Source organism: Telopea speciosissima, chromosome 9 (assembly GCF_018873765.1).
Source record: "Telopea speciosissima isolate NSW1024214 ecotype Mountain lineage chromosome 9, Tspe_v1, whole genome shotgun sequence".
NCBI classification, from domain to species: Eukaryota; Viridiplantae; Streptophyta; class Magnoliopsida; order Proteales; family Proteaceae; genus Telopea; species Telopea speciosissima.
Genome location: NC_057924.1, coordinates 15938142 through 15949374, shown reverse-complemented (window position 1 = coordinate 15949374; position 11233 = coordinate 15938142). Strand labels below are relative to the sequence as shown.

At 38.1% G+C, this 11233-nt stretch overlaps 1 protein-coding gene across 4 annotated transcripts; it reads right to left on the bottom strand.

The window, feature by feature from the left end:
- Nucleotides 1-238: 238 nt before the first annotated feature.
- On the bottom strand, nt 239-9142 carry LOC122640690 (exosome complex exonuclease RRP46 homolog). Of its 4 annotated transcripts, none has more exons than XR_006329724.1 (9): nt 8899-9080; nt 8592-8705; nt 7876-7976; nt 6605-6625; nt 6367-6439; nt 6217-6284; nt 5663-5798; nt 312-636; nt 239-281 (listed from the first exon to the last, which is right to left on the bottom strand). XR_006329724.1 is itself a non-coding variant. In XM_043833921.1 (9 exons), exons 2-9 carry the CDS (start codon nt 9002-9004, stop codon nt 521-523), a joined length of 735 nt encoding a protein of 244 aa, XP_043689856.1. In that variant the 5' UTR covers nt 9005-9022; nt 9095-9142; the 3' UTR covers nt 239-520. The 4 variants fall into 4 exon arrangements, 3 of the variants coding, with proteins under 3 accessions (XP_043689856.1, XP_043689855.1, XP_043689857.1); XM_043833921.1 differs by adding an exon at nt 9095-9142 and having other exon boundaries at nt 239-636; nt 8899-9022; XM_043833920.1 differs by having other exon boundaries at nt 239-636.
- Between the last annotated feature and the right edge of the window lie 2091 nt (nt 9143-11233).

The following is an 11233-nucleotide window of genomic DNA, read 5'->3' as shown; positions in this document are numbered from 1 at the left end:
CTATAGACTGCCATTGAAGGTCACAGTAAAACAGGGTTGTATGGATAAAGTTGATGGAAAATCCACAAATACAGGGGAGGGTAATCGAATGAATATGAATATGGTTGATATTCCCACATCACCCTTTCAATATTTCAAACTAGAAATGCCCCCTAGTCTTGTAGACTTGAAGAACTTTTGCCTATAGAAAGCCTTGACTAACCACATCCATCCATGTCTATTATGTGGCAACTGGTGTAAAGTCTAAATCACAAAATCTGGTAGCATTTAGATTTATCCTCCTCATCTAGATGATCAAATATCTAGTAAACTCATATGCCTGGAATAGCGAGAATTATACAGGAAATGGTCTGATACAAACACAATGGTACAAGTATAGCTGAAACCTACCACATCTGACGATGCTGTTTCCAAATAAGTATAGAACCAGCATCAACAACGAAAGCCATTCCACCAACAGTTAACCTGAGGTATGTGAGTATATATTCTTGTCACTTTATCAGAATGAACAAGTCAGAAGCTATGCAGCCTTCGATGGGTCACTTGGGGCGTGTGATTGCAAGCTTCTCCTAAGGAAATCAGAGATCTTTGCACTAGCAGCATGGCCTCGTTCTAAGCAGTAAAGATAATCATCCACTGAACAAAAATAAGATAAGAAAACTAGTTTAGCTTACAGATTATCTACAAACAAAATAGTTAATAAGGACCACACCCTGCGGCCTGTGCAATGGCAGTCCACAACAATGATAAGGCAATTGACAATCCAAAATTCCCATTTATAGTTATTTATCCCCAAGAAATATCGTAAGGCAAATTACAGCACAAATCTATGGTTATGACTAGATCATATCATCTAAAATAATTTGATATAAAAAAAAATTCAACAGCAATGAGACAAAAATGAGCCAAAAATTTGATTCACCATAAAATCCAGAAAGAGCAAAATGTTAATCATACTCCCTACCCCCCCCCCCCCCCCACCCCATGGTTTGCCAATTTGTGCATCTAAAGCCACCAATCAGGTAGATAATATGGCACTAATGCAAAAGAAATACCAATACACAATTGCATTCAAGAGAAAAGTCGAGAGAAACCACTTGGTTGGACCAACCATCAAATGCGAATTTCAGATGATATCCATCTAATGTGACCATCATTGCAGGACTTCTTCCAAGTTTTAACTATAACAAAATATTAACTTGCAACACATATTTTTGGGCTTTTAAATTTCAAAAAAAAAAAAATCAAGAGATTATAGTTTATAGTTATTGATTTGTTAACTTTAAATAATCCCTTTAGGAAACTAAATCGCAAGCTCACCTTTCTTACGATTCGGGATAATGAGACACGTACTCATGACCACTAATCTATGTTGTGAGGTTAGATTCTCCCCTGGTATAACCTAACAGTCCTTACATAACAACCTATCAGACCTTCCAGTTGGAAAGAAATATATTTGGATACTATGGTGCCCACTTTTGAAGGTAACTTAATGCTCCTCTCTCCAAAACCATATCTTCCATGTATACCTTCAAAGCCTCTATGAACTCTCCCAACATGTCCATTCAGGTCACTCCCTACAATAATATTTTCTCCTTGATCAAAACCTTGTAATCCATCCATGTGTTCCCATACTTGTAAGCGCTAATTATATTGACAACCTCTTTCTCCAACACAAGCTTGATGGATATAATCCTATCACCAAACCTTTTAACATCCACATCATTCTTTAAATCTTTATCGACTACTATGCCCACTCCGCTTCTATTACTTTTATTCTCTGTATACCAAAGTTTAAAATCATCCAACTCTCTAGCTTTTCTATCCTTCCATCTAGTCTCTTGAATACAAGCTATGTTAACCCTTCTTCTCCTCATAACATCTATCAATTCTGGACTCTTACTCGGTAAAGATCCAATGTTCCAAGCTGCTAATCTAATCATATGCTTTTGGACTAGCTTCTTTAGCCACACTTGTCCACGGTGCGAGAACCCTTGCTTACTTGTCAGCACATCTAGGCGCCGACGCAGTGCATCGCTTACTGGGGATTATTCATTACACCCGGGTCGTCGCTTGCGGGGAATGTCCGAGCATAACGTTGAAGATACACAATTCTAAAATCCATGTAAAAAGGGTTTGGCTAGGATTTTTTCGGTGTCGGCTGCCGACCTGACACACCAACCCTCCTTAATGGAAGGCTAGATATGAAATAACCTAACCCCAGATAGGATCACATGTATAACCCCAAACAGCTACTGTTTTCAGAATTAAAAAACAGTATATGAATGACATACCACAGGTGGTAAAAGTAGTTAAAATAGCCTTTACAACTCCCTATAATACTCAACATAGCAAATAATTGCAACCCAATAGAACAAGAAGCAGCAGCCTAAAGCCTCTATCGCAGAGCAGGTTTAGGGTTTAAAAATCAGAAAATAACTTGTAAACAAGGACCACAACTACACAAGGAGATTAAGGGAGAGATTACCATCGAATGTAGGGGTAGATGGATGGAATCAAACCTTAAAATTTCATGCAAAACTGATGGTGCAATAAGGAGATCTACTAGTTCTTGATTTAGGGCTGAAATAGGAGATTTTTTATAGCAGACACAGTAGGGCTCAGAACAGCCCCAAACACCAATCGAGTGGAGGTCCTGGTGTGGTGGTTTGATGCTCAAAATTTTGGCAGATTCTGATGGCTACATTGGGAAATCTTGGGCTTTGAAAGTTTCAGCAGGAAACCTTCTAAAATCAGAATCACAGGTGGGGAAAATGCTTCCTTCAATCAGCAATGCTACCCAGCAGCAACTTGGATAAATCGATGGAGACTTCAGTGTATAACCAGCAGCTTCAACAGGAAGGCGAATGTTGTCAGATGGACAGAAAATAACCCAGAGTAGGGGTATCGAATGGTGAGGAGGAGGGTAAAAGGAAGATAGAAGGGATGAGAAAGGGTCTCTCAATCACGACCTCTCAACATACCTGTCTCTCAAAGCATTCCATGCACAAAGCTAGGATTTTTCTTAAACCCAAAATTGTGGGGAGGGTTCTCTCCCTTCATGTATTAATAGATTGCAATTACAAAGAGAGAAAAACCAGAAATAGAAACCAGTACATGCGTGGCCTATAGTAGGCTGTCAAATCCAGTATAGATTCCCCAAAAATAGTAATGATTCTAATCTAAGTTTACATATCAAAATAGAAACTAGACACAAGATACAAAATAGCTAATAGCTACCTAACAAGAGTGGAAACTAAATAAAGTAGCAAGCAACTAATTGGAAACTAACAAATACAAAGTAAATAAATATCTCCTTAAGACTGTATAGATGACAGCTCGATGTCTCTTGATGAAGTTTCCACGCAATAGCAAACTGTCTTGGACTTATCTCCCACATAATAGCCAGCATGGGCCCCACAAGAATCTGGAAAATATCTCCCAAAAATACTGGTTCGATTTGGGGGGTGGGGGTGAACCTGGACAGGTTCTTGCTGATTCCTCTCAACCACCATTGATCTACATCACTCCTAGTCTATCTGGCCTTGGGACCGGCAGCAAACACTGGCGGAGTTCCCCCATTCCTGCCTCTCTTCTCTCTCTCAAAGAAACCAGTATAATGTAAGAACAGTTCTCAACTAGACAACTAAGAACCAATCCCACAATAAGATCACCATCAGTAGATTACAACATGTAAACCAGCAACAGAAAAGTAAAACAGGCTTGTTAACCGGCTAACAGTAGGGTCTTTGATACTTAACCTAACCCCAAGCCTAGTAAATATACTGTCAATAAGAATCAGCCACATAAAAACAAACAGAAGCGACTTTTAGTCTATTGCATGACAGGGAATAAGCTTAACAACCAGAAAACCCAATTGGTAACAGAAATAGTAGCTAGGCTACTCTGATGGGAAAGATCTCCTAGTAGAGGGTCGAGTACCTAGAGTGGATTAACTTCTCAAAATTACAGTTAAAACTGATGGTTGGATGTTGAGATATGACAGGATCTCAAAATTAGTAAGTGAAATTCAGAAATAGCAACTCACAGTCAATAGCCAATCCAGGCTTTTGGATCAGGCTTAAACCACCATCGAGGGTAGAGCCTAAGGAGGGAATTACACTGCCAAAATGTGGGTAGGATCTGATTATTTGATCGGGAGCTTCAAAGCTTGAAGATTACTACAGTAGAACACCAACCAATAGAGCCGCAGGATATGATCTCGAGTCCTCAACCAGAACTCAATAGATAGAAGAGGAAGAACAAGAGGAGAGGGGGGGGAGATGTCCAAGGCCTCTCACCTATGGCCTTGGTCTGTCTCTCACAGACCTAGTTATCTCACCTAAACACACTGCATCTCACAGCACTCATGGCAACAAAGCAAGCTTTCATTCATCTCATAAATCATGGCTGAGCACTCAAGGCTCTTACAAATATAAAGACCAATATCCTACTCCTAATAGGAATGTAAGAAAATAGAAACTTCAAAATAAAAGGTCCACATTTGTAGTGGATCCTTTTTACAATAAACATCTGAAAATAGAAATAGAAACTAATAACTAAAGACCTAGTAGCCTCTTACGCAAGACATAAGAAGGGGTCCTTAATGGGCCCAAACCTGGCCCATCAATTGGGCCTAGTACTAAAACTTAAGTGACTCAAACTGCTGGGCTCGATGGGTTTCATGACTGGCCCCTAAAAGCTTGCTGACTTGTGGCTTAAGGGCTGGACTTTTGTTTTATTTTTCCTCCGATCTACATCACAGTATCTCAAAGTCCGGCCATGTGGTAACTAGTCTAATTGGTTCTTTTCTTACTTTCAATCCTTATTGTTTGATTGATACTCTTTTCTTCTAATAAATCTTGATTTTTTCCCATATATTTTCTCCTTTTCTTTTGGTAATGAATAAGAGTTAGTACACTTTGTGGAAGCTCTTAATATGTGGTTTATTAATTGGATTGCTTGGAAACAATGTATGTTTAGCTGATTTATAAACATAAACAAAAGGAGAAATGATAGTAAGGATTAATCTTTGAATTTGGAACTTGCATTAACACTAGGATTTTGCCAAAGGATTAGGAGAAGATTCTTTGAGTTCATTCAAGGCTGTTCAGTGTATTCCAATCACATAAAAAGTTATTCAGTTTGCAGACGTAAATTAAATAAAAATTATGCTAGCTGAACTTTTATATTATTCCAAATTGCTGTTAAGGTCCCCCTTCCCCCCTCCAAAAAAAAAACCCTTGTAAATTTGTGAATATTACCTTACAATAGGGAATAACAGATGAAATAGTAAACTGAGGAGCTTCAAACATGATATGTACCTATTGTTAATATCTTCAGGGCAAATTTATTTTTTGGTAGCTTTCCCTTCTCTTTTGTTCCTATCTTCTGGATCTTAGCACTGAATGTTTATCAATTCTTTAATTTGCTTGTGCTTAGCACGTGCTCATTAGCTTGTATATGATTAATTAGATCCCTCATCATACCTTAAGAATTTGCACTGAAGAATATACATGCCCTGAAGAATTTGGTCATTTTGAGAAATGCAACAAAACAATCAAATTCTTCATTTTCCCCTTCCTTTTCCTTTCCCACAATGCATAGAAAAGCAACCAAGACAGCCTAACAAAAGCTAAAGAGATGGAATGAGGGAAAATACCAGAAATTACACCATGGGTAACAGAGGTAATGATTCCATGTTCCATTGGTTCCCCATCAACGTGTAATGATCCTTCTGGGAGCATTGAAAGAACTGAATTGTGAAATACCAAATAGCTGAAAGCCTCCATTTTCTGCTGTCAATAAGCCAGGCAACTTAGTAACTAAAAGATTTCAAGCACATCAGCAGCAAATGTTAAGATAGAAAACATATTTTTGCAAGAGCTGGAACAAAAGCTTTATATATGATGAGCAAATTGCATCATTACAAAATTATGGATACATGGTCATTGTTTCTGTGGCTGCAAGTGCATTTCTAGGGAAAATCTCCTTTCGCACCTATTGATAAATGTGGTTTAGGCATTTAGTATTAGGCATCCAAGTGCAGCTAGAAAAGCTCCAATTTAGTTACACGAGTCAGAAAGAGAATGCTAATTACACTGAAACAGGATAGCAAGAGGAGAAGCATAACCTTTTTACACCCAGATTAAGGAAAACAAAAAAAGAGCAGGATACCAGAAATTCATATGCAGTTAGACAGGGAAAAAGAATTACCTGCTCTTCTAGCTTGGTGGGATCCAGAATAACAGATCCACTTCCTGCCATAGCACAACAAATGGCAACTGTATAGAACAGCATGAAACAGTCAGTAAGGATGCCAATCTCATGAGGATATATGGAAGAAACATTGTAAGATTTGCTTACCAGCAAGATGCCTTACAGGAATTCCAGCATCAACAAGGGCAGCGCAGGCCGCATTTATGGCACATGGGAGAAGCTTAAAAGTTATGGTCAAGGATTTTCCCCAACAATAACATAAAACAGCAAGCAATCTAGCTAAGACAAATGAGAAACTTGAGAAGTTAACCACGACAGGTTCCGTATTTCAATTCTACCAAGCATTATGGCTGTATGAAACAGAAAACAAAGCCACAAAGGATACTGAACCATCATCATTGACAACCTGCATAGAAAGCAGAAAAATCAGTTCTTGGTAAGGAATAGTACAGGAATGCAACCAACATTTTTTAGCCACTTCATGATCAAGTCATTATCTCTATGGAGTCAAACAAGTGCTGTTTAAATATGTGATCAGATACAGACAAGAATAATATCCCAATATTATGGTAAACCACAAAGGGTAACCTGGAATGACAGGATACTTTTTTAACATTTGGAGAGTCAGGATTAATTGATATCATCATGGTCGATGCATATAGGAGGGAGTTAAGACTCCAAAGCAGGTAAGAAGCAACAACTCAGGTAATTAATTTATGTGGCTAGGCTCTTGACAGTATAACAGTTAATGAGACTAGCCAATAAGAAATCATCAATTTAATACGAGTTGTCATAGGGTTGTACTTGGTATAGACTGATAATACTAAAATTATATCTTCAATAGGCATTGTAGATAAGCTCAACACCTAGGTTGTCTCCTTACTGCAGGCTGCAGCTAAATTTACCAAATACCAATGGAGACGTCTGACTGGCATGTCTTTTATTTAGAGGCTATGTTAAAGATGCCTTGCATAGGTTTAGAAAGAGTCACTAATTAGGAAATCATGCATAAGTAAAGAATCAATATCAAACAATGAGGGGGACATCAATCAATCATGCATAAGTAAAGAATCAATATCAAACAATGAGGGGGACATCAATCTGAGTACATACTGATACCATGATAAGTACTTAAAACAGAAGTGCCAATTCTGCACAAGAATGTATTTGTTAGTAAACAGAACACAACGCAAGAGCACTTCATAACGAGTTAACGACATAAGGATATCCCTATGAAAGAATAGCTGCCAATTCTTAGTCCTTATCATTTTTTCAATAAGTACTCTCAGCACACTTATTGTTGATCCATCTAGAGGCCACACTTAGCCCAACTAACCTTGACGAAACCTTATAGCTCTTATCCTATTGTACCTGGACTCCTTCAAAATGGATTAGGTACAAAAAGGGATATTGTAAAGTAGAATAATGAAAACTAGTTGGTTTCAGACAGACAAACCCCCTTCAACCAATACGCTCTCAATGTTCGCATTTAAAATGTTGGCCGAAGGTTTTTGAATACCTACTGCCAACTCTGGCAGAACTATGACTGAATTGATATAGCTAAAAGTTTTTGCTTAATCTTAACCATAACACATTACATATGGAAAAGAAAGTAAGCACATACATTTTCAACGTAAAGCATAAAACAATATTCACCTGAAGTATGACAGTGGTTGTGGTGTTTTGATTAATGGTCAAAACACAGATACTTTGTAAGGTTCTTTTCAGTATCATCTCATACTCCTTCTCTGCTTTGCCTGAACGAGAAAGACAGCAGTAAGCTGATATGTCCGATTACAGGATCAGGACTTTCTAAAATCAAACACTTGAAATAATAGATATTTTTATACATATGGATTTCATCTGTTATGATTGGCAGGCCGATCCACAATGCATGTTATTGCATTTTTTTATAGCTCATGAACAAGATTAAGAAGTTCTTTTAAGTTTAAATTCCCAAATTTCAAGGTCTCAGTTACCAAAAAACTTGGTTTTCTATACATACAATTTTACAGCAGGTCCTCTGTCAGATATTGATACATGACCAGGTCAACGGTTTTTACTTAGATATTGAACAAATAATTCTAAAGCTTACATAATGACCGAATGATTCACAAACATTCATCAATCAATTTACAAATAATAATGTAACAACAACCCGATACTATGGGTGATGCCCAAGGCTTAAGGAAGAGAAGCTGTTCGTCAATGGGTTGACTGAAAGGGGTTTTTCCACTCTTCCACTATGCAGAGAGTAGGTTACCAACAATTGCTATCACAAGTATCACAATTTATAGAATTTATATTAATCTACTGCGGCAGGGATGGTCCATAAAAAATGCATAAGAGGTTAAGGGAAATTTGGTACCTACCCACCTGCCCAGTTCTGGGCTTCCAAATTACCTCAATGGAAGCCTTCTCAGGGTTTTCATTCTTCCTTGTTCCTGTTTTTGGCCCATAAACAGCAGCCAGAACAATTGTATCACCTGAATTGAACCAAAGCACCCATAGAAAGGTTGTCCAAAACCCATTATCAAGGAAGAGAAGAAGTAAAATCCACCCAAATAATTGCAAATTTTTTTCTAAGAAAGAAAATCAAATACTCGTTGCAAAAGTGTAGCTCATCTCAGTGTATAATAATAAAATCCATTTTTCCTTTCTTTACTGTTCTGGATTTACCTTGAGACCAACGAGCCGAACCATGAGCTCGGTTCAGAATATTGCGAGAACAGGCAAGTGGTCTCAACTGATTCCTTGTACGACCGTCAGGCCTATCAATCTCCATAATCGTTCAAACCTTAAAGTTCCACAGCTTTAATATTAAATCTTCACAGGAAGAAACAAGTATTCGTCAGAACTCAGTTGACTGTTTCTAAGTTCCAGCTTTAATATCAGACCTTCACAGGAAGAACCAAGTACCCAAATAGGGCTGCAACAGGGTCGGGTTGGGCGGGCTTTATTAAACCCTTGCCCAACCCTAAGTCCCCTTAGCTGGGCCCGGGCCCAGGCCCGATCCGACCCCGACTCAGGGCCTGAAAAATTCAACCCTGACCCGTCTTTAGGGTCGGGCCGGGCTAACCCTGATTGGCCCTAATCATGGGGAGGGGGAAGAAAATGCATGGACTGGAATGGTGCGGGGAGAAAATTATCAATTTTACTTAAAATAACACTATAATAAAATATATTTTATCACTTATTATCTTCGTATATAAGATATTATATAACAAAATGTGGGTGAAGTTTAAAATTTATAATATATATATATTATATCTAAGGATATCAAAATAGAACAGAAATCGAATATCGGAATCGGAATCGATCGTTTATGATCGAATTGAATCGCACCGCAGAAAAATGATCCGGTTTTAATTTTATAGGTTTTTTTTCCGGTTCGGTTTTGACTTTCACCGTAAAATCGCGGCTCTAAACTGAATAAGAAACTGGAAAAACCGAATAGAAATCGATACCTCTTACTTTAATATTAACCCATGCATCAATTGGATTAATTAATAATATATAATTAATTTAATAAATATAATTATTGCATCAACTTGAAGCATAAAATAAGTAAAACGCCATGGGTTAACTATATATTATATTAGTTTAAGTATGAATTAAAAATTATGGATGATGTAAAAATGGATTAACAAAATTCTACTTTTTAATAGAAGAAATAGTTTGCTCATCACGTGAGAGTGAAAAAGAAAAAAAAAATAGAAAAACAAAGAATAGGAAAAGAAAAGGATGGATGCAGATGGTAAGTTTTTATTTTTATCACATAGGCATAGTAAATATGATGAGTGAGGGAGACCGGAAGACAATGGGGAAACACGGGAATATAAAGGCATTGAAAACCAAGTTTTTCTTCATTATTGTTTCCCAAAACGACACTACACAAACCGCATGTAAACCGGTTGTGAATCGGATAACGAAAACCGAATAGAAACTGGTAAAATCAGACTGTATGCAAAACGATTCTGATTTTGACTGATTCCTATCCGGTTCGATTTTGATTTCACCTTATCAAAATGTAAACCACATCGCAACTGAACCGAATAACCAGAGCCACACTGTTTGACACCCTTAATTATATCAATATATATTTTATAGTATAACTAAAAACAGGGTCAGGCCAGGCCAGGCCAGGCTTAGCCCAAGGCCTCAACCCTGACCCGAACCAACCTTGACTTAGGGCTAGAAATTTCCAGCCCTGACCTGCCCTCAGGGCCAAATATCTCAGCCCAGGCTCTGTTCGGGTTCAGGGCTGGCCAGGGCGGGTTCAGGCCGACAGGGCCAAACTTGCATCCTTATACCCAAACTTTTATCAGATTTAGTCCGAACCATAAAGTTTATGGGAGAGGGTTCTCTGAGCAAGCGGTATATGGGAGCACACCAACGAGGTGCGGCAAAATAGTATCTTCCATTGGAGGACAGCAAGATCATGTAATGTGAGGAGAGAGATAGACAAAGAGGTGCTAGTGTATCCTGCGCTGATGGCTCAGAGAACCTTTTCCCAAAGTTTATAGTCAACAATCTTGGATGGAAAAATACAGCAAGTTATAAATTCAAGTATTGTATGGTTTGGAAAATGGTTAAGCAAAAATATTCAGTTGAAAGAAATGGACACTATACCAATTCAAAAATGGATAAGTTTCGGTGTTATGCATTTCAATTTCAAAATTCAGCTGGAGCTTAATCAAGATCCATACTGAGTAAATATTACCTAATCCATGGAACTAAATCTCGGTCGAAACTGACTGAAATCTCCGAGTTGTCTTGGTTGCGTGCCTGGTTTATGAAACCAAGGGTCGAGACCCATGGTCGAAACCTAAGTTTTGATCCTAGGTTTCAACCCAAGGAGGCCCCAGGGTCGAAACCCAGTGTCAAAATCTCGAAAGAGATCCGGTACGTCTCGGTTTCACACCTGCCGAAACCAAGCCCGAAAACGAGATCTCGATCCTTGACCTAATTTTATAGCTAGACAATTAATCAAGAACTTAATCATATGGAATTA

Coding starts and splice junctions, on each gene's coding strand:
- LOC122640690 (XM_043833921.1), bottom strand. CDS start 9,004: ATGGAGATTGATAGGCCTGACGGTCGTACAAGGAATCAGTTGAGACCA. Junction 8,706..8,898: donor TTCGGCTCGTTGGTCTCAAG/GTAAATCCAGAA, acceptor GGTTCAATTCAG/GTGATACAATTGTTCTGGCT. Junction 637..5,662: donor TACCCATGGTGTAATTTCTG/GTATTTTCCCTC, acceptor ATTTTTGTTCAG/TGGATGATTATCTTTACTGC.